Source organism: Oncorhynchus mykiss, chromosome 30 (assembly GCF_057628025.1).
Source record: "Oncorhynchus mykiss isolate SJ-2025 chromosome 30, ASM5762802v1, whole genome shotgun sequence".
Classification (NCBI taxonomy): Eukaryota; Metazoa; Chordata; class Actinopteri; order Salmoniformes; family Salmonidae; genus Oncorhynchus; species Oncorhynchus mykiss.
Window position 1 is genome coordinate 27958730 of NC_143051.1, and position 23065 is coordinate 27981794.

The 23065-nt window shown below is 42.5% G+C and overlaps 2 protein-coding genes across 3 annotated transcripts; both read right to left on the bottom strand.

Annotated features, from left to right (window-relative positions):
• Positions 1–131: 131 nt before the first annotated feature.
• Positions 132–15820, bottom strand: LOC110488202 (activity-dependent neuroprotective protein 2a). 2 transcript variants are annotated; one of them, XM_021560315.3, is made up of 4 exons: positions 15517–15820; positions 4524–4645; positions 4081–4194; positions 132–3933 (listed from the first exon to the last, which is right to left on the bottom strand). In XM_021560315.3, exons 2-4 carry the CDS (start codon positions 4629–4631, stop codon positions 1255–1257), a joined length of 2901 nt encoding a protein of 966 aa, XP_021415990.1. In that variant the 5' UTR covers positions 4632–4645; positions 15517–15820; the 3' UTR covers positions 132–1254. The 2 variants fall into 2 exon arrangements, with proteins under 2 accessions (XP_021415990.1, XP_021415991.1); XM_021560316.3 differs by having other exon boundaries at positions 15672–15809.
• A 2338-nt stretch (positions 15821–18158) lies between these two features.
• ntf2 (Nuclear transport factor 2) lies at positions 18159–22919 on the bottom strand. Its single transcript, NM_001165186.2, is given in 5 exon segments — positions 18159–18496; positions 20849–20947; positions 21052–21123; positions 22187–22307; positions 22867–22919. Coding segments are annotated over 4 exon segments (387 nt in total). The 5' UTR covers positions 22286–22307; positions 22867–22919; the 3' UTR covers positions 18159–18379.
• Between the last annotated feature and the right edge of the window lie 146 nt (positions 22920–23065).

A 23065-nucleotide genomic window follows, 5' to 3' on the forward strand; every position in this document is an offset into this window, starting at 1 on the left:
TTACACAAAAACATAATTATGATCTTTATAGATCGAAATACAGGGAATGGCTTTCTTTTACAGTAGCCCACTTTGGTTAGACAAGCTCTTAGACAGACACCCATTAATGAGCAAGTTCCAGCAGTGAAATATTTATTGGAAAAAGTTTATTCTGCACAGTTCTGCCACAATGCATCAGAAGGCTCAAACCTTCCGAGTCTATACACATTTTAGCTTCTGAAGGACCGAACCCATCTAAAACCCAATAGGTATATAGTACATAAAAACCTGACAATCAATTGCAAGTGACACAGGAAGAAGTTGAAACAAGGAAGAAAAACCCACAGGGGAATTAGCATATGAAAATAACGGTAAAACAACCAGGAGAGGTTGTCTGTTTTCACCAAATAACTTACAACAAAATTAGTGGACCAACATAAAAAAGAAACAAGGGTGAAAGTGATGTAGGCTATGGCAAAAATCAGTATTTTTTTAGCGAACTCTGAACAATCCACTACATAGTTCCAATAAGGGAAGAATAGCACTCGATACACATTCTGAAAAGAAAAAGATGGACAATGTCTTACAGTTATGAATATACTCAGTCTCATCTGGTCAATGGATTCATATAATCACATAATAGATTTGAGTTACTATTGAGAACAAAGGACAATAACTATTATACAGACATACAGAAAATAAGTCTTATGATACAGAAACACAAAATTGACAAATACTGTTCATTAACATTCTGAACATGAGAGTTAAATGCTGTAGTTGTTTTAAAGTCAGTCAATGATCCCAGTTTGAATACTTACACAATACCAAATACAGGTGTCTTTATATAGCTTTAACATTTGACAGCATTTCAAAATATTATTCAAACTGAATCATGGTCGTTAGGCTGAAAACACGTCTTAAAGGTGCCGCCTAGGTGGAAATGGTGGATTTAACCGTGCTGTGGTTGTATGAAACAAACCCCTGAAAACAGTGTCTAATACTAATACAGTCCTCACTTGGCTTTACATTTTTTTTTTTTTTTTTACACGTGTATTCGGAGGTTTATTTTAACATGTAGCCTATGAGAATGTCAACATTTGATTTACAGTTCTATGAAAAGGAGAATAATAAGTCAACATCTAAAATTTAGTTGACAATTACTAGCAGGGAGACTAACATCAATATAAAAGTATACATTTCAGGGCACTGCAGTCTGTTGCAGTCATCCAGGTAAAAGTATCTATACAGACTGTACATGCACTCTGAAGTGACAACTTAGACAGCCATTGCCTGTGGTTCTAAAGGATCCATCTCTGGAACGTCCATCTGATGTGGTTCTAAAGGACCTTCTTTTGGAACAGAAATTTCTGGTTTCTCTCCTTCTGGGGAATCCGTCTGTTCTGGTTCATCGGGTTCCACTTCCTGGTCAGCCATCTTTTCTGGTTCTGCAGGTTCCACCTCTGGGATGAGGAGGTCGTGCTTAAGTTTTTTCAGCTCTGTCATGTTGAAGCCCATGAAGATTGTAGGGCTGTTCTTCTGAATGGCCTTCATGCACTTCGTGCGCTTCATTCCAAACAGGGTGGACACCTCAGTCCGGGTCAGCCACAGTCTCTTGGAGAGCTCTTCAGACTCCTTCTTGGTGGGGTACGGCTTGGTGTGGAAGTATCTGGTGAGGAAGTCTTTCCGCTCCTCAGAGGGTCGTTTCTCCATCCCACTGGGGTCCAGGGCCAGCTGAATATAGGGGTCCATCTTGGGTACCTGCTCTCGTTTTTCCTTCTCTCGTTGCTTACGGAAAGCTGCCCGCGCATCCCTCTCTTTCTTGTTGGCCTCCATGGCCTCCCTGAAGGCCGCCTCCAGCCTCAGCTTGCTCTGTAGCTCAGCAGGGGACTCAGAGGGCTGGGGAACAGGGACAGGGACGGAGGCCTGCGCTGCCATGGGGACTGGAGGGAGCTGGGCAGAGTACAGACCTGGCACCTGGACCATCTGCTTAAAGGCCATGACTTGCTGTTGGCGTCCGTTGGTGGGGGCGGGCTGGAGTCTGTCTGCATCTTTAGGGGTCTTGGGGGCACGGCGGCAGCGCTGTAGATGGATTACTATAGCTCTCTGCGTGGTCTTGCCTGTGTAGACGCCGTTGCAGTAGATGCATTTGAATGCTGCGGTCTTGAGGATGGCGTGGACGGTGGGTGCAATGCAGTGCTTCCCACTCAGATGGGCCTGGTAGTTCTCCACTGTGACACACTTCTCTTCACAGAAGGGGCAGTCGGTCCGCATCGTTTTACTGGGGTTCCGACACACTTCCTGTTTTCCACCAGGCTGCATCTTGAGGAAGATCAGGTCTAGGGAGTTGGTGACCAGAGCCAGTTTCAGCTCTGCGTCTCCCAGGATCTCTTTGGGGGCCATGGTGTTGATGTCAAAGTAGGGGAACAGAAGGTTACCGCTGTCGTCTGTGTACAGTCTATACTCTCGCCTCATGAAGTCACAGTTGGCCTTCTGTGTGGGGTTGTGTTGTGTGTTTGTGTGTTCAACCAGTTGTTGGATGGAGTAGAACATCCCAGGACAGTAGAGGCAGTTAAGCCCGTGCAGTAGGTGTTCAAAGAGGCCCTTTTCAGATAGCAGGATCTTACACTTCAAACACTTGACTGTCTTGTCAGGCATCTTCCTGAGGAAGGGAGCACGGGCAGCCAGGCCCTGCTGCTTAGCTGTTCTGGGCTGGGCCTTGTGGGCAGCCTGTTGATGAGCCTCATATACATTGGAAGGGAGCAGTTCATTACAGATGGGACAGGTGATCCACTTCTTGGCTTTGGAGTTGAGAGCAGGATTACCTGCTGGTTTGATTGGTTGAGGAGCCTTGCTGATCAGCTGGATGTTACTTGTCTGGCTGGGCATGCCTACCGGCGTGGCGAAGGTGTAGGTGGGCATGCCGTTGACCTTGTTGCCAGTGGGGAAGAGGTGGCTGAGGAGGGACTGGGAGGTCAGCATGGTGCCCTGGGGGTTGCTCTGGAGCATTGTACCCTGGGGGGTCCCCTGGTTCAAGGGGAGGCGCTGAGTCACCATGAGGGCCTGGGACATCCCTGGAATGCTGATCTGCACCCTCGGGGGCAGGAAGACCTGCTGGGGCTGCTGCTGCTGACTTTGGACCCCTATGGTGAAAGGCACCTGGTTGTGAGGAGCACCAGGTAGTGAGGCGCCAGAGGGCAGTCTGACCATGGTCTGGCCGATGGGCATGGTGGCTGAGATGGCCCCCTGTGGCAGAGCACTCTGCAGCTTGACAGTAGCCCCAGGCTGGACGAGGCCCTTTGCCTCAGCACCGGCCAGCTGAACCAGGGCCTGAGGGGGGAGGAAGCTCTGGTTGGGCCCTGCCAGCTGCTCAGGACTGGACACCTGTGGCATCTGTTTTTTAGGGGCCAGTGTTTGGTAATTTGTGGGCTTGGCGTACTGAGTGTTCTCCAAGATCCAGGTCCTGATCTGAGCGCAGGCCCACTGGTGAGTGGGAGAGGCCAGGATGTGGTGCAGCATGTGCTCCGTGCTTTCAATAGCCATCTTACACACCTTACAGAACTGCCTGGAGGCTGTATGGGGGAACTTAGTGTCTGGTATCCGTCCTGAGAAGTGGTGCCACAGTTTCTCCAGGTGGTTCAGCAGGACGTGCTTCTTCATTGAGAACAGGTTTGAGTCCACATATCGGCACTTACGACACTTAAACCGGTCTCCTTTCTTGGTAGTTGAATGCAGAGATGCTGCATCTTGGTCCACATTTGGAGAGCCATGAAAGAGGAGAAGGTGCTTCTTGAGGAGTCGGGGGTGGGCGACAAAGGAGCAGATCTGGCAGGGAGCCAGGACACACAGTTTCCTCTCATACTCATGGCTCCGCTGTAGATGACTCTTGTAGGAGTACCAATTCCGGGTGGAGTACTTACAGAGGGAGCAGCACAACAGCCGCGTGCGGTATGGCCACTGGGGGAAGGAGACACATCGATAACAAGCGTGATTAGCAAAATAAGACCATTTTAAATTGATCTGTCACTTCACTAAGGAATGCATGTTATATTTTTTTGTTGACATCCCTATCAGACTAGCGCATCTTTCCAGGTGCCATTTTACCTTTTTCTTCCTCTTGCCTGGGAAGGGCTCACTGAGGTCCACCCACTCAGTCTCCTGGAATGCCTCATCAGAATCAGACTCTTCATCAGAGTTCTTCTCCTTCTTTTGCAGCTCCTGGAAGTTGGTGACAGACAACATACAGTTAAGGACAACAAACAGCTAAGTATCATGGGAAGAAAACACTAATCAATGATCTCTGAACATTCACTATCCTGTGTACCAAATGGCACCTTATTCCCTTTACAGTGCACTACCTTTGACCATCGGGAATAGGGTGCCATTTGGTACAGAGTTATGGGAAAAGTACTATCCATGCCTATAAACAACGGGTAATATGGCAATAATTAGGCCTCATCTAGCCCCCAAACAAAAGTTCCTACAATGCTCTGATACCTATAAAAACAGATAGTTTTAAACATAAAAATTGCACAACAAAAACATACTTCCAGAAGGTTTTTGCAATCCTCCAGTCCAAAATCACTCAAAATGTGTTTCACTCTTCTCCTTGTTTTTCGGATGTTCTCCAAGTTTCCAACCGGGACCTGATACATTGTTCCTCAGCTTCCTGAAAGAGAGAGTCATGTTAGGCCAGGTAATATTATACACATCCAAACTAGGGATGGGATTTGACTGAGTACTTGCATGATTATTTTTCCTAGTACTCAAAATTTAAAAAAACAAAGAAATAGGCCTATGTGCACATATGTCTATGCCAAGAGTAACGATGACTAATTTATCATATCCAGTACATATAACAAATCCTAATTTGACCTAATAAATATATCGTGCCTTCAGAAAGTATTGAGACCCCTTGACCTTTTCTGCATTTTGTTACGTTATTCTAAAATGGACTAAATATAAACCATTCCTAAGCAATCTACACACTTGACATAATAATGACAAAGCGAAAACTGGTCGTACATTTTGGATTTTTGTTTGGGGGGGCGAGTACAACTGTCAGTTGAACAACTGAATGAGTCTTCCACATTTAACCCAACCCCTCTGAATCAGAGTTGTGGGGGGCTGCCATAATCGACATCCCATGTCTTTGGCGCCCAGGGAGTTATAACTAGCTCAGGGGCCGAACGATAGGTTTTTACCTAGTCAGCTCGATGATTCAATCCAGCAACCTTTCGGTTACTGGCCCAACCACTAGCCGACCTGCCACTCCTAATTTACACAAGTATTCATACCCTTTGCTACGATACTTGAAGTTGAGCTCAGGTGCATCCTGTTTCCATTGATCATCCTTAAGATGTTTCTACAACTTGAACATGAACATTGGACATGATTTGGAAAGGCACACACCTGTCAATATAAGGTCCCACAGTTGACGGTGCAAGTCAGACAAAAACCAGGCCATGAGGACGAAGGAATTGTCTGTAGAGCTCTGAGACAAAAAAATGTCTGCAGCATTGAAGGTTCCCAAGAACACAGTTGGCCTCCATTATTCTTAAATGGAAGAAGTTTGGAACCACCAAGACTCTTCCTAGAGCTGGCCGCCCAGCCAAGCAGAGCAATTGGGGGAGATGGGCCTTGGTCAGGGAGGTGACCAAGAACCCGATGATCATTCTGGCAGAGCACAAGAGTTCCTCTGTGCAGATGGGAGAACCTCCCAGAAGGACAACCATCTCTGCAGCACTCCACCAATCAGGCCTTTATGGTAGAGTGGCCAGACGGAAGCCACTCCTCAGTAAACGGCACATGACAGCCCGCTTGGAGTTTGCGAAAAGCCACTTAAAGGACTCTGACCATGAAAAACAAGATTCTCTGGTCTGATGAAACCAAGATTGAACTCTTTGGCCTGAATGCCAAGCGTCACATCTGGTGGAAACCTGGCACCACCCCTATGATGAAGCATGGTGGTGGAAGAATCATGCAGTGGGGATGTTCTTCAGCGGCAGGGACTGAGAGACTAGTCAGGATCGAGGCAAATATGAACAGAGCAAAGTGCAGAGAGATCCTCGATAAACATTCAACAAAGTACTGAGTAAAAAAACATTTAAAAGTATCCCAGCATTGTCAACTGTGGGACCTTACATAACCAGGTGTGTGCTTTTCCAAATAAGGTCCAATCAATTGAAATATTCACTCCAATCAAGTTGTAGAAACATCTGAAGAATGATCAATGAAAACAGGATGCACCTGAGCTCAAGTCTCATAGCAAAGGGTCTGAATACATATGTATTCAAATCTGTTTTTGCTTTGTCATTATAGGGGAGTGTAGATTATTTTTGAATAAAGCTGTAATGTAACAAAATGTGGAGAAAGGGGTCTAAATTTGAGGTCGACCGATTAATCGGAATGGGCGATTAATTAGGGCCGATTTCAAGTTTTCATAACAATCGGAAATCGGGTATTTTTGGGCGCATATTTTTTTCTACCTTTATTTAACTAGGCAAGTCAGTTAAGGACACATTCTTATTTTCAATGACGGCCTAGGAACGGTGGGTTAACTGCCTTGTTCAGGGGCAGAACGACAGATTTTCACCTTGTCGGCTCGGGGGATCCAATCTTGCAACCTTACAGTTAACTAGTCCAACACTAACCACCTGCCTCTCATTGCACTCCACGAGGAGCCTGCCTGTTAAGCGAATGCAGTAGAAGCCAAGGTAAGTTTCTAGCTATTATACAAAAATCAATCAATCATAACCACTAGTTATAACTACACATGGTTGATGATATTACTCGTTTATCAAGCGTGTCCTGCATTGCATATCGATCAACGCTGGGGGATGATTTAACAAAAGCGCATTTGCGAAAAAAGCACACTCCTTGGACGACTGTACCTAACCATAAACACCAATGCATTTCTTAAAATCAATACACAGAAGTATATATTTTTAAACCTGCATATTTAGATAAAAGACATTCAGGTTAGCAGACAATATTAACCAGGTGAAATTGTGTCACTTCTCTTAAGTTCATTGCACGCAGAGTCAGGGTATATGCAACAGTTTGGGCCGCCTGGCTCTTTGCAAACTAATATGACAGAATTTTACGTAATTATGACATAACTTTGAAGGTTGTGCAATGTAACAAGACTATTTAGACTTAGGGATGCCACCCGTTCTGTATTTTAGCTAACGGTTGTGTATTTCACTGAAATAATAAAACATTTTGTTTTCGAAATGATAGTTTCTGGATTCGACCATATTAATGACCAAAGGCTTGTATTTCCGTGTTATGTTATAATTAAGTCTATGATTTGATAGAGCAGTCTGAGCGATGGTAGGCAGCAGCAGGCTCATAAGCATTCATTCAAACAGCACTTTAGTGCGTTTTCCCAGCAGCTCTTCGCAAGCACAGCACCGTTTATGACTTCAAGCCCATCAGCCTAATGGCTGGTGTAACCGACGTGAAATGGCTAGCTAGTTAGCTGGGTGTGCGCTAATAGCGTTTCAAACGTCACTCGCTCTGAGACTTGGAGTAGTTGTTCCCCTTGCCCTGCAAGGGCCGCGACTTTTGTGGAGCGATGGGTAACACTGCTTCGAGTGTGGCTGTTGTCGATGTGTTCCTGGTTCGAGCCCAGGTAGGGGCGAGGAGAGGAACAGAAGCTATACTGTTACACTGGCAATACTAAAGTGCCTATAAGAACATCCAATAGTCAAAGGTTAATGAAATACAAATGGTAGAGAGAGAAATAGTCCTATAAATACTATATTAACTACAACCTAAAACCTTTTACCTTGGAATATTGAAGTCTCATGTTAAAAGGAACCACCAACTCATATGTTCTCATGTTCTGAGCAAGGAACTTAAACGTTAGCTTTTTTTACATGGCACATATTGCACTTTTACTTCTCCAGCATTTTTTAAACCAAATTGAACATGTTCCATTATTTATTTGAGGCTGAATTGATTTTTATTGATGTATTATATTAGGTTAAAATAAGTGTTCATTCAGTATTGTTGTAATTGTCATTATTACAAATAAAATAAAGTGTCAGTAATCGGTATCGGCCTTTTTGGTCCTCCAATAAATTGGTATTGGCGTTAAAATCATAATCAATCGACCTCTAGTCTAAATACTTCCCAAATGCACTGTCGACTAAACCCTTCCATTGTTTCTGCAACTAGCTACCCCTAACAAGCAAAGTTTGAAATGTGTTCTACCCTCATGGCTTTGAGTCTCTAGTGACTCTTGTCAAGGAGTGAAATGTAAACTTAAAATATACAAGAGTTTGCACGAGATACTTGTGTGTATGTGGATACCCCTTCAAATTTGTGGATTCGTCCATTTCAGCCACACCCGTTGCGGACACGTGTATAAAATCAAGCAGCCATGCAATCTCCATAGACAAACATTGGCAGTAGAATGGCTTTACTGAAGAGCTCAGTGACTTTCAACGTGGCACCGTCATAGGATGCCATCTTTCCAACAAGTCAGTTAGTCAAATGTCTGCCATGCTAGAGCTGCCCTTGGTCATCTGTAAGTGCTGTTATTGTGAAGTGGAAACATCTAGGAGAAACAACGGCTCAGCCGCAAAGTGGTAGGCCACACAAGCTCACAGAACGGTGGCAACACTCACTACAGAGTTCCAAACTGCCTCCGGAAGCAACGTCAGCACAATAACGATTTGTCAGGAGCTTCATGTAATGGGTTTCCATGGGCAAGCAGCTGCACAGATGCCTAATCTCACCATGTGCAATGCCAAGTGTCGCCTGGAGCAGTGTAAAGCTCACCGTCATTGAACTCTGGAGTGATGAATCATGCTTCACCATCTGGCAGTCCGACAGACGAATCTGGGTTTGGTGGATGCCAGGAGAACGCTACCTGCCCCAATGCAGAGTGCCAACTGTGAAGTTTGGTGGAGGAGAAATAATGGTGTGGGGCTTTTTTTCATGGTTTGGGATAGGCCCCTTAATTCCAATTTTAACGCTATGACATTCTAGGTGATCCTGTGCTTCCAACTTTGTGGAAGGCCCTTTCCTGTTTCAGCATGACAATGCCCCCATGCACAAAGCGAGGTCCATACAGAACTGGTTTGTCGAGATCAGTGTGGAAGAACTTGACTGGCCTGCACAAGAGCCCTGACCTCAACCCCATTGAACACCTTTGGGATTAATTAGAACGCTGACTGCGAGCCAGGCCGAATCGCCCAACATCAGTGCCTGACCTCAGTAATGCTCGTAGCTGAATGGAAGCAAGTCCCACAGCAATGTTCCAACATCTAGCGGAAAGCCTTCCCCAGAAGAGTGGAGGCTGTTATAGCACCAAGTGGGGGTACCAATTTCATATTAATGCCCATGATTTTGGAATGAGATGTTCGATGAGCAGGTGTCCACATACATTTGGTCGTGTAGTGTATATTAAGTCTAATTTTTGTGCCATTTAAGATAGATACATTTATTGAAACTGTAATAAACTGGTTATATTATATGGTGAAATACAATCTCTAGAAATAAAGGCAGTAACTGCACCAACGGCACTTGCTTGTAGAAGCCTATGGCTGTGCAATGGTATAGCCTTGCTTTGTTAATTTAGCCGACATGACGGTCTTATTTCCGAGCCCTTAAGGGCATTCAAGACACCCATTTCCTAGTAAAAAACAAACAAAACACATTTCATATAATAAAATAAAACAGAATATTTTTCCAAATGAAAAAAAATAGTCACTGCGAAGTCTCTACTGAAGACGCATCTCTTCAGTGGGTCATATGATTGAGTGTAGTCTGGCCCAGGAGTGGGAGGGTGAACGGAAAGGCTCTGGAGCAACGAACCGCCCTTGCTGTCTCTGCCTGGCCGGTTCTCCTCTTTCCACTGGGATTCTCTGCCTCTAACCCTATTACAGGGGCTGAGTCACTGGCTTTACTGGGGCTCTCTCATGCCGTCCCTGGAGGGGGTGCGTCACCTGAGTGGGTTGAGTCACTGATGTGGTCATCCTGTCTGGGTTGGCGCCCCCCCCCCTTGGGTTGTGCCGTGGCGGAGGTCTTTGTGGGCTATACTCAGCCTTGTCTCAGGATGGTAAGTTGGTGGTTGAAGATATCCCTCTAGTGGTGTGGGGGCTGTGCTTTGGCAAAGTGGGTGGGGTTATATCCTTCCTGTTTGGCCCTGTCCGGGGGTGTCCTCGGATGGGGCCACAGTGTCTCCTGACCCCTCCTGTCTCAGCCTCCAGTATTTATGCTGCAGTAGTTTGTGTCGGGGGGCTAGGGTCAGTTTGTTATATCTGGAGTACTTCTCCTGTCCTATTCGGTGTCCTGTGTGAATCTAAGTGTGCGTTCTCTAATTCTCTCCTTCTCTCTTTCTCTCTCTCGGAGGACCTGAGCCCTAGGACCATGCCCCAGGACTACCTGACATGATGACTCCTTGCTGTCCCCAGTCCACCTGGCTGTGCTGCTGCTCCAGTTTCAACTGTTCTGCCTTATTATTATTCGACCATGCTGGTCATTTATGAACATTTGAACATCTTGGCCATGTTCTGTTATAATCTCCACCTGGCACAGCCAGAAGAGGACTGGCCATCCCACATATGCTCTCTCTAATTCTCTCTTTCTTTCTCTCTCTCGGAGGACCTGAGCCCTAGGACCATGCCCCAGGAATACCTGACATGATGACTCCTTGCTGTCCCCAGTCCACCTGACTGTGCTGCTGCTCCAGTTTCAACTATTCTGCCTTATTATTATTTGACCATGCTGGTCATTTATGAACATTTGAACATCTTGACCATGTTCTGTTATAATCTCCACCCGGCACAGCCAGAAGAGGACTGGCCACCCCACATAGCCTGGTTCCTCTCTAGGTTTCTTCCTAGGTTTTGGCCTTTCTAGGGAGTTTTTCCTAGCAACCGTGCTTCTACACCTGCATTGCTTGCTGTTTTTGGGGTTTTAGGCTGGGTTTCTGTACAGCACTTTGAGATATCAGCTGATGTACGAAGGGCTATATAAATAAATTTGATTTGATTTGAAGCGCATTTTGCATATGGAACTGTTATTTAGAGTGATTGTTTCAAACGTGACTAATTTTTCAGGATTACAAAATAATTACGGCCACAACATCTGTTTGGTGAGGCCTAGGATATATTCTGATGAAAATACGCTCTGTCTTTATCAAACTAATGTTTTTGTGTATTTTTTGTTTAAGGGGGGGGGGGGGGGGGGGGGCACTAGCAGTCCACAAAGTAGCCTAAATTGAAAATAGACTGGAATATTATTATTATTCCAAAGCAGCAGCTCTCTGTTGGAACACATTTCCTACTTTAATCAACCAGTCCATTTTGAAATGTGACAAAATTGTCATTTTGCCAAGAATGTGGCTTGTGTATCCCATCATTTAGATTTTTTATAGCCATTTATTTCTGTAGGCCTAACAGGAGTTTGTGTGCCCCCTTAGCGTGTGTAGAGGAGGCAGTCAGAATGCAATTGAGTGAGTGATACACAGAGGGAAAAGGGAATTTAAGGAGAAGAACTGTGTGATGCTTGGTTTGGTTTCTTTTTTGTTGTGCCCCGCAAATGCACATGTACAAATGGAGCACTAGAGTCAAAGCAAATGAACGTGGTTTTCATTTTTTACGGGACAATTTCACTTGTCCGTTCCGGCAGCCACAAAGCACATTCCACAAAATAGTTTTACAGTATATATAGTGATCTCTGGTTGAAGATCATGCTTTGACATCCATGAATGTAGCCTATGGATTAATGTGTTTATGGCTCATAGACCATAAATGTAAACCAATAACCTAAGTATTTTACTTTTAGATGTGTGTATTGTTAGATATTACTTTTGGAGCTAGGAACACAAGCATTTTTCTATATCCGCAATATATATCCGTGCGACCAGTAAAATGTGATTTAGTGACAAGATATAGAAATGCCATTGTCATGTTACCCTCACCCAATACTGCTACTATTTCCAAATCTAGCACCATGCGCCACACAGCAAGATAACAAGAACATTTTGGTAGTTGCCATATGGCCAAAACAAAAGTAAAAAATGTAAGATTTAAAGCTAAACATATAGCTGTAATAAACAACTCAATGTTATACGGCCACCCTTTATTTTTAAGTTTATCCAATTTAAGGAACCACTTCATGCATTAGTGCCTTGAACGTGTCCTCTGGTGTGACATTACAATACATGTTAACAAATGTTGAATGATAAAATAATTGACTATTTCGTTACTTATGTCTTTAAAATCAGTAATCATATTCTTGCATTTCAATTAAAAAACAATTTGCATGTATAACGATGATAACCAAGTGTCTCGCTATTACATTTTGGGTAAGATTCAGTGATCTCACTAAACCTCAATAAAAAAAAAAAAATGTAAAAGCCATTCTTACTTGTGTATTGATCGAATGTTACCTGCCTCATGCTTAACAATTATTTGTTAAGCATGAGGCGGGACATTACGTCACACCGATGGACAATATACAACTGCCAGTCAAATTTGACCGCTAAATCATTAATAGCACTTTCACAAGTTTCTGACCACTGGAAAAACGCTTCTAAACATCAGTAATGGATCCTCATTAAACTATTTGAAGTGTACAGGAGCTGCCAACTCACGCATTTGACCCTCACACCAGATCTTATATCTCACGCATTGAAAAGTACTGCTGTTATTTGTAGAATTAGTCCATTGTATAGTAAGTGTGTTAACTTTTAAACCGTGCTCCAAATCATTTTTGAAAATCAGACCATCTGCGCCTGCAACTTATCACGAGCAGAACCTCTATCATTGACCTGTCTTGCAACAGCATTATGAACCGCGGCACATTGAAGCATATGATTGGTCTAGTTATGTGAGGCAGGGGTTCCCAAACTTTTTCCACTCTGGGTCCCCCCTCCAAGCTTTGGAACATTCCACGCCACCCCTGCACGCACACATCTATTTCTATGGGCACAATAACTGTTCACAGCCCTCTGGTGCAGGTTTAAAGCTTATTACCTGCAATTCTACACATTGTCATGTGGTGCAAAGAACATTTTGCAGTTTTAAAGCTAATTTTCTTGCAATTCTATACATTTTGCCACATCTAATGTGTATTCATGTGACTTGAGTGACATATTACAACATCTATGGGAGAAAAAAAAACCCAGCTGACATAGGCTAGTTGATCTGGACATTTCTGACAAGTTATAAATAGCTCTAAGGTATACAATGACTAACATGACAAGAGGAACTGATGGTGCACTACCCACTTTTGAAATTGCACCTTGTGCATTCTATTATTACAACTTTCAAGAGTAAGTTTAAAGTCAGACTGAGCGCCTTAAGTGTGTTTTTTAAATATTTATAAACCTGCCCCCCTCCCTAGGAGGCACAACACAGTTTGGGAACCACTAATGTAAGGGATCAACGGGATTGGATGCAGGCGCAAAATATATATATTTTTTGCGTCCCTCAAGATTAGAGTGGAGCTGAATAGAGAAAGAGAGAATGTACTCCACTGCGTTTATAAAACTGTTAAAAGAGCAGCACAGTAGCTGTTTTATGTACAATTTTACCCAAACTAGGTTGCTGTTACTCCCGTCCCCATTGCAGAATGCAGCCTTTTGACATGTATTTAAATCAATTTAATCCACACTTGCATTAAATCTCCTCATTTGGCGATTGGCATTAGGCTGTGACAACGAAAAGGCAGCAGACAGACCTAGTTTGGTAGGGTGACATGATTTGAAACTGAAAATAATTTTGTCAAGATTGTGACCCCAAAAGTCTAAGTTTGATTCTGGAGCAGGGACAATGAATATTTATATATTTTTTGGTTAGGGTGTAGGGGTAGATTTATGGCATCTTGTATTCAGGAGATTTTATCGACTTTATTTAGCCTGATCAGTGGAACAATTCTCATTCTTAACAATGGGCTAAAATATAGGGTAATTTGTGTGCAAGAACACTTATTCCCCAAACGTATTTTATTATTCCACTTCTTCCCAATTTTGCCAGTGTAATCACATATTTGAAATCCGATATGCCTACGTGTCTTTGAAAATGAATTATGAGGCTATGTATTTTTGCAGCCATTCCATGGACAGTTTTACATAAACCATACAAATAAGCATTGGATATTAAACACTCCAAGCCTAAACATTTTTTTAAAAAATATTGTATTGTTGTGCACATGCTAGGCAGATGGTAGGGGGACTCACAACTCAAACGCATCATATTTCATCTCGGTAGAGTAAGATTATAGCAAGGATCTTCAACTAGTAGACATAAACCACCTGAATATTGATATTCAGGCAATTGTGGGTGATTGGGAAATGAATTGTTATAACAAGAACATTTTCAAGACACCCAGCACTTGGGAAACATAGATCAGGGGTGGTGAACCCTCCCGTAGAGCAAGCAGGATTTTTTCAAGACTTATTTTAAAGAGTTCACCCAAATTACAAAATGTTTGTATTTACCTTAAAAGCAGTCTATGGACAAGGAGACTGCAACCTGTGATTTGGTGACCCACTGCTATCAACCACTAAAAAGTGTTAGTATTTTCTGTGCAGAGCCTTGGTGTAGTGGTAACACTACCTTGCATGTGTCACATACTTTCCATCTGAGAATAAGGATCAATCCCCGTTTCCAACCTTTATACTGTTTACACCATCTTATTTATTTACTGTCTGAATAAAGTGTCAATCCACCTAAATAAGGTTTCACAAAAATAGGCATTCTTTGAGATTTGGAGGGGTGAAATGTTAAAGTCGACAAATTGAGTTAATTTCATGTTCAAAGTATCCTTAATACACCGGACCTGTGGTTTTTATTGTTTTATTTTCCACCCTGGTCATAGGCCCAAGCCATGTCAAAATACGTAGAATGGCAGGAAATTAACTTTCGGGACATTTTACTGTTTTAATGTCTAGGGGTTGTGCCAGGGGGAAAATGAAATTCACATAGCAAATCTCACTCTAAACTTTCTTAAAAAGTTGCCAGCCCGGAGTGTACTCGTTCAAATTACAGGCACTCGAAAGAGTCCTGTATTGTTCTTTTTCGTCACGAGCTAGCTAACGTTAGCTGGCTAGCTAAGTAGATCCCCGACACAGGAGTCGAACATTTGCGTGCCTTCCTTGGATGTGGCAGTCGTTTCACAGATTCCCTCTCCGGAAACAAATCCTGAATCCCCCCTCACCCGTGGTCACAATGTCCCATGGTAGGCACAGAAATTACAATCGAAGTTGAAAGGGCAGTCATTTGAATGGGACGCCTATGCCACGAAGGGTCACCAACAGCGGCCGGTGGACCCGAGAGCAAAAATATAGCTAAAACCATCTAATTGTATGCATTGGCGGGAATAAAAAATATAAGCTAAAATGCTAGCTAGCTAGCTGTGTTGAACTCAATGATCAATCATTGGTTGAACTGCATTCAAACATGTCTGGTTGGCTGATTTATGAAAGTGGATCTGCGCAAATGTCGACAATGGCAACAATAGGTGTAGATTTGTGATGAACTGTTGAAGATGTTGACTGACCGGGCTACATACAATTACCTTTGCTTCTCCGGTTATAAAAGGATGGCTGTCGCGTCTTTTTTTTTTTTTTTTTTTTTACCGTGTATGGATAGTTTCACCAATCCGCCAGCGCTTCAGTCTCGGTGTCACGGAAGTGTGCAATCAATCCACCTGGACGATACTCTGACACTCACCTCCCCGGACGAGATGCAACCGCCAAAGTTAATTCAGGAAATAATGATTCACATTAAAGTGAAATAATTGATGTATTGTGCTGTTTCACCCTCCTCCTGAAGTAAAAAAATGGCGCTTGTGTTCAGGACATGACGTTTGGGTCCTAATTAGCATATATGGAGGATGACCAATGAGATTGAAGTTAGCTGTGGACTAAATTGGGGAACTTTCCAAACATAATTGAAGTTTCGTAGTGATTTCCTTCCATTTCAATCTTAATTGATGAGTTAATTGGGCGAATAAACATTATATAAGAGCACAAAAGAGGTGTGGGTGTGGCTGCAGACAGAATCAAGACTCTGGAAAAAGCTAGCTAGTCACATGGTACAATTCAAAACAACCAATAGGCTGTCAGGAAATTGAGGCAAAGGGGAGGGCCAAAAATATTTTATGGTGACCTCATATCATGCCACTGTTCATCAGCCAATGGTAGACTACCCTTCCAGTCCATTATTTGATGAAAAAAACATAAGAATTTTAGTACATGCTACCTTTCATTACAATACATTAGTGTGTTAGAAATGTCTAAAATAAAATTGCAATGGAATTTGAAAGGTACAAATCAAGAATAACAATATTTCTTATTATTGTTATATTTGATATGTTACGCAAAAACAAATACATCTACTAATTGTGGCCAAAGGTGTAGCCACAGCGAAATTTGGCTAGCCAGCTAAAGCTAATCAATCAACTTCATTCTGTCAAACTATAAACTATCTTCAGGAACGAGAAATGAACACAACTGACTTGCCTAGTTAAATAAAGGTAAAAAAATAAATAAAAATGTATTGATTGGTGCCCTAACGCCTTGGTCTACTAGTGGCTGGCTAGTGACCATCTCTTGAAAGCCCATTGCCGATACATTTCTTATTAAAGCTTTCCTCAACTTTCACTCCTATAGTCAGGTTTGCATCGTGACAGTAGCCGTGTCCGAATACCCATACTAGCGTACTACGTACTTAAATTGCATACTAATTTCTGCGTTTGATCTATTTACAATTCACTTGTCTTTATTGAATAACATTTGACAACAGCTGGTAATCAGATAAATTGTCACACTGTACCAAAATATGAATGGTGGGAGTCAACGCAATCGCGCATTAGAAAACGCATTCGGAGTACTATTTTCACATGCTATAAAACTTTTTTTTCACGTACTATTTAGTATGCTAGTATGAGTATTCGGACACAGACATTGTCTCTTCAAATCACCACCTTCAGGTGAAAATAAATAACTTCTGACGAATTGTCGCCAAACTGTGATCGCTCCCTGGAGGCCAACAGTAATATTGCAGACCTATCCTAAAACTGTTACAGGCTTGTTATCCTCTCAAATAAAAACTGTCAGTATTCTTTACTCATTATTATATTCCCCATGATGGAAATATATTTTCAAGAGCAACACACAGAACAATGTTCTTGAGCGTGAAATTACTCGATATGCACCTTATGTGAACGAGGTGCCAGTGAAGATAGCGAGAATACGGTGTACATTGTTTCAGAAGAGAAACTAAGTACTGTAGCAGAATGCGATCACAAAGCTTTGCACATCTTTCTGTGAGAGGATTTGGTGTTTGGGTTGCCTTTTCTATCAGGGTCAATAGGTTATCTGGGTTTTTAGACTTGGTCTCAAGCTAGAGGGCCTGCTGTCATTTGCTTGTCTGCATGTGACACCCTATTCCCTATTATAGGGCACTAGCCCTAGTCAAAGTCATGTACTATATAGAGGTATATAGGCTGCCATTTCATAAGCAGACATTTTGTGTTGCAGGACAACAGACACACAGCCTGGTAAATATAGGAGTTTACATGATGAATGACATACCTTACTATACTAGTGTATAAGGGTCAAGGGCTCTTCATAATACAAAAAGTAAACAAAACAGCAAGGATGAAGCAGGCTGGCCTTCATTTGAACATGTGCCTCCTGGATCAGCATTAAACCGCTATGAGAAAGCAGCCATTTTTGAGTCTGTACCTGGCTGGAGACTTCCCTATGGGAAAATCTCAATTGCACAAGCCTCACGTCCGCTTTCCTCGTCTTCCCATTAGAGGTCAGAAGGACCTCTGGCTTTCTAATCCAATGGGTTTTGAGGAGACGAGGACACAAGGAGTCTGCAATTGAGCAAGTCCCTAGTTTAGCCTGCGTCTGAAATGGCACTCTTTTATAGGGAATAGGGTGCCATTTTGGATGCATTAGCTCTGGTCAAATGTACACTATACACTAAGTATACAGGGAATAAGGTGCCATTTCAGATATGCAATTTATTGTTCACAGAATGGTAGCATTATGCCAAAAGCATCACTAAGAGGATCATCCATTCCCTTAAGAAACATCAACATTATGGTCCTAATAACAAGGCATGTATGGATGAAATGTTGGCCAATATTGGGAACTAATAAGGATAGTTTGAATAACAATAAGGCAAATTGTACCAAACGTATTTGGGAATGAATTTATTCTGATGTGTTCCTGTGCATCATTCACCACCGCTGTAACAGTTTGCAGTGAACTGTCCAGAACAGTCTTAAAATTGCTTAACATGAGTTTATTGAAGACAAAAGAATCTGACAAGCATTCTCTAACAAAACACATACATGTAAAGTTGAAATGTAATATAAAAAGCTAACTCTCTCTGTGGAATGTACGTGATCCTTCCATTTCCTCCTACGCTCCAAAGTTATGTAGTGCCAATCTGAACATGTCGTTGGTGCAGATCCATTTGTTGTCCACGTTCTTCAGCAGGAAAGTTTGTTGAAATCCCATCACCTGGTCCGTGTCAGCCTTTTAAAGAAAAGAGAACAGATGATCATCATCCTCTATAAATAGTTTACTCAACTACATTACATACAGTAGAAATTAGCCATAATAGGCCCCATCGATTTGATTACTTTCAAGTTTATTATAGTTAAAAGGGATATTTCGGGAATATAGCAATGAGGCCCTTTACTTCCCCAGAGTCAGATTAACTTGTGGATACCAATTGTATCTTTCTGCTAGCAGATACAGTGCCTTGCGAAAGTATTCGGCCCCCTTGAACTTTGCGACCTTTTGCCACATTTCAGGCTTCAAACATAAAGATATAAAACTGTATTTTTTTGTGAAGAATCAACAACAAGTGGGACACAATAATGAAATGGAACGACATTTATTGGATATTTCAAACTTTAACAAATCAAAAACTGAAAAATTGGGCGTGAAAAATTATTCAGCCCCCTTAAGTTAATACTTTGTAGCGCCACCTTTTGCTGTGATTACAGCTGTAAGTCGCTTGGGGTATGTCTCTATCAGTTTTGCACATCGAGAGACTGACATTTTTTCCCATTCCTCCTTGCAAAACAGCTCGAGCTCAGTGAGGTTGGATGGAGAGCATTTGTGAACAGCAGTTTTCAGTTCTTTCCACAGATTCTCGATTGGATTCAGGTCTGGACTTTGACTTGGCCATTCTAACACCTGGATATGTTTATTTTTGAACCATTCCATTGTAGATTTTGCTTTATTTTTTGGATCATTGTTTTGTTGGAAGACAAATCTCCGTCCCAGTCTCAGGTCTTTTGCAGACTCCATCAGGTTCTCTTCCAGAATGGTCCTGTATTTGGCTCCATCCATCTTCCCATCAATTTTAACCATCTTCCCTGTCCCTGCTGAAGAAAAGCAGGCCCAAACCATGATGCGGCCACCACCATGTTTGACAGTGGGGATGGTGTGTTCAGCTGTGTTGCTTTTACGCCAAACATAACGTTTTGCATTGTTGCCAAAAAGTTCAATTTTGGTTTCATCTGACCAGAGCACCTTCTTCCACATGTTTGGTGTGTCTCCCAGGTGGCTTGTGGCAAACTATAAATTACACATTTTATGGATATCTTTAAGAAATGGCTTTCTTCTTGCCACTCTTCCATAAAGGCCAGATTTGTGCAATATACGACTGATTGTTGTCCTATGGACAGTCTCCCACCTCAGCTGTAGATCTCTGCAGTTCATCCAGAGTGATCATGGGCCTCTTGGCTGCATCTCTGATCAGTCTTCTCCTTGTATGAGCTGAAAGTTTAGAGGGACGGCCAGGTCTTGGTAGATTTGCAGTGGTCTGATACTCCTTCCGTTTCAATATTATCGCTTGCACAGTGCTCCTTGGGATGTTAAAAGCTTGGGAAATCTTTTTGTATCCAAATCCGGCTTTAAACTTCTTCACAACAGTATCTCGGACCTGCCTGGTGTGTTCCTTGTTCTTCATGATGCTCTCTGCGCTTTTAACGGACCTCTGAGACTATCACAGTGCAGGTGCATTTATACGGAGACTTGATTACGCACAGGTGGATTGTATTTATCATCATTAGTCATTTAGGTCAACATTGGATCATTCAGAGATCCTCACTGAACTTCTGGAGAGAGTTTGCTGCACTGAAAGTAAAGGGGCTGAATAATTTTGCACACCCAATTTTTCAGTTTTTGATTTGTTAAAAAAGTTTGAAATATCCAATAAATGTCATTCCACTTCATGATTGTGTCCCACTTGTTGTTTATTCTTCACAAAAAAATACAGTTTTATATCTTTATGTTTGAAGCCTGAAATGTGGCAAAAGGTCGCAAAGTTCAAGGGGGCCGAATACTTTCGCAAGGCACTGTACCAGACTTCCAGTCATTTTACTAACGCTAGTTAGCAACTTCATAGTGCACGCAGACAAAAATGGTATCCACGAATTCATCTGACACTACAGAAGTAAATAGCCTCATTGCCAAAATCCCAAAGTATCCCTTTAAACTCAAGCGTCTTCAGGTGCTATTGAAATTAAAACAGGAGCAGCTCCTTCCATGAAAAGCTCCCGCAATTCAACGTGCACCGTTTCAGCCCCAGCATGCAGATAGCAATACCCAGTGGAACAGGTGTCACTGTGCTAGCTTAGCAGCTTCATTACTTCCCTCAACTTGCCAACGACTTCGTTTGAACTACGGTCCTCTGCCTCGCAAAAACAGTTAACACACGTGACCGCCAACTCTAAAACGTATACCCCAGTTGTGTCACTGAAAAGGATGCAAAAATCACTGGGGCCATCTCAAGCTGTGGGTGAGATTCTGGTATGAACCCCGTTAAGCCAGCAAGTCACTGGACGTGCGTCCACTACTTTTGAAACAACCTACCTTGAGCTGTCCCATCACCATGCTCATCACACAGCTGTCTGGTGTGGGCTGGTGGTCCTGTGCGGTGATGCTGTGCTGGATCGACTGGAACGGTAAACTCTGCAGTAAGGGAGACAATAAGGTCTATGTCTGTGCCATGTGAAATAAAGTTATGCATTATAATTAGTTTGATGAAGTGAAGCTTAAATGAAGATGTCACTTACAGTGATCTTCTCCATAATGGCTTTGTGCCCCTGGAAACCAACTCCTTCCCATGTTAAACATGACGCATCAGTCTGGAAACACGCACAGTCATTTATTAAGACAGTGAGCTCTCACTGAACTCATCAGTTACACACTGAACAACATGAGCAGGGGTGTATCCATTAGTTTTGCAACAGAAACCATTTAGCATTTACTCTAGGAACCGAACCTACCTAAATTTGTCCAATAGAAACTCTTGTTTTCGTTGCAAAACATTTTCTGTTTGGAAGAAATAGTTACTATTGGAAAACGTTTACAACGGAATCTGACTAATGAATACACCCCAGGCGTCCACCTCAAAAGTATTTTCTTGAGTCCTTGTGTCCTCTTCATCCATGCCACTTTATCAAAGCCGTTTGAAGGATAGACCTTGATCATCTCTCAGTTCCATTACACAAGAGTCATTGGACGAAGTCGTCTTCTATACGGGGGAATTTTGTTAAGAGTCCAGACGCTTAATCTGAACATTAAAACGCATCGCTTGCAGTACAGTTTCGCAAGCATAAGTACCATATAATATTAAAAAACTAAAAATGTACACCTTGATAGGGTTATTTCCATGTTACTGTGCTTGTTTACAGAAAATAGACGGATGACAAGAGGTTCTTAATATAATAATATAAGATGAGAAGATTAAGACCTGTGCTACCTAGCATGCCACAAACACCTGTGTGTAAGTGTAGCAGAACTGTAGTTTGGCCAGATGGAAGCACCCATAGCTTTATGGATCTGCGAGGAAAAAAATGCTACAGTAAGTGTATATTTTTTATTTGAAGGATGCTCTCGATTAAAAGATAAGGGCCCTATGTTCATATGTTTCAAATGTTTTTATCGCAGGCGATGATTGACATTTCTAGACGTTAAAACGGCGTCGGATAGTAGTTCACATGAGCCAGTCGTGGGCGAAGCTAATGGCTGAAAACTGTAGGGAGAAAGCAGAATGCCTTCTAGAGTTTAAGAGCTATTTGGAGAAGAGTCCAAGGGGAGGAGCCAAGGAATAGAGACTTGAGATTCACCCAAAGGTTTCCAGATGACAAAGTTGGTCCACGAAAAACCATTGAACATCTCTAAATGTGTTGAAATTAAAATACTCACATAGAGGTCAGCAAGTTTGGTTCTATCAGAATCAAACTGTTGGTAATAATGTTGCACAAAGCCTGCACCTATCTGCTCCCACACCGGTTTGCTTGCCATGGTTCAAAGTGCAGGTTGGAATCTGGAGAGGAAAACGCGCCATGAATATGAGGTAGCCAGCAGCACATCCTTTATTTATTTTTTATCCCTGATATACCTGGTGATGAGCACACCCCGCGTGTTTCAGAATCACTCTGAATTATTGGAATTAGAATCAATCAATGGAAGTTAGGCACTTATCAAGAGAACATCAGCACGAGAATGGCTTCCTATATCTCGAAAATATATAGGAAAAGCGCATTGGACCAGTAACCAAAAGGTTGCTGGTTCAAATCCCCGAGCCGACTAGGTTAATAATCTGTCGATGTGCCCCTTGAGCAAGGCACTTAACCCTAATGGCACATATACGTATCTCTGGATAAGAGCGTCTGCTAAATTACAAAAATGGAAACGCTAGCTACTTAGCTAGCAAGTTAACGTAGCTAAATAGCTAGCTCGCTAAACTCATTTAAAGTCAGTACATCATTCCACTCAGAAAATGACAGATAAACTTTCACTTTGCTTTGCAATGAATAATTTCCCTTTATAAGGTAAACGCGATTATTCCTTAATGGTTGTTTAAAACTTAATATGAAACTTACCTTAATATGCAACTAGCTAGCAATCCAGTGTGGATGCACGCCTTTCCCGCTTCATCCGGAATACAGGTTGTGTTGTCATATACTGGACTAAACGACCAATAGTGTTTGCCCTTGGTTCGATTGACGGGTACCTAAGAGCGTGAATGCCCCCCGAAAGGGCGTTTTACTTCAGTGCAACCAACCTTGGTAGTCAATTATT

What these genes read in the sequence shown, in the direction of transcription:
- LOC110488202 (XM_021560315.3), bottom strand. Translation starts at nt 4,631, where the DNA reads ATGTATCAGGTCCCGGTTGGAAACTTGGAGAACATCCGAAAAACAAGG. An exon ending in ATTGCAAAAACCTTCTGGAA is followed by an intron (nt 4,195 to 4,523) that starts GTATGTTTTTGT and finishes ACCAACTTCCAG; the next exon opens with GAGCTGCAAAAGAAGGAGAA. An exon ending in CAGGCAAGAGGAAGAAAAAG is followed by an intron (nt 3,934 to 4,080) that starts GTAAAATGGCAC and finishes TCCTTCCCCCAG; the next exon opens with TGGCCATACCGCACGCGGCT.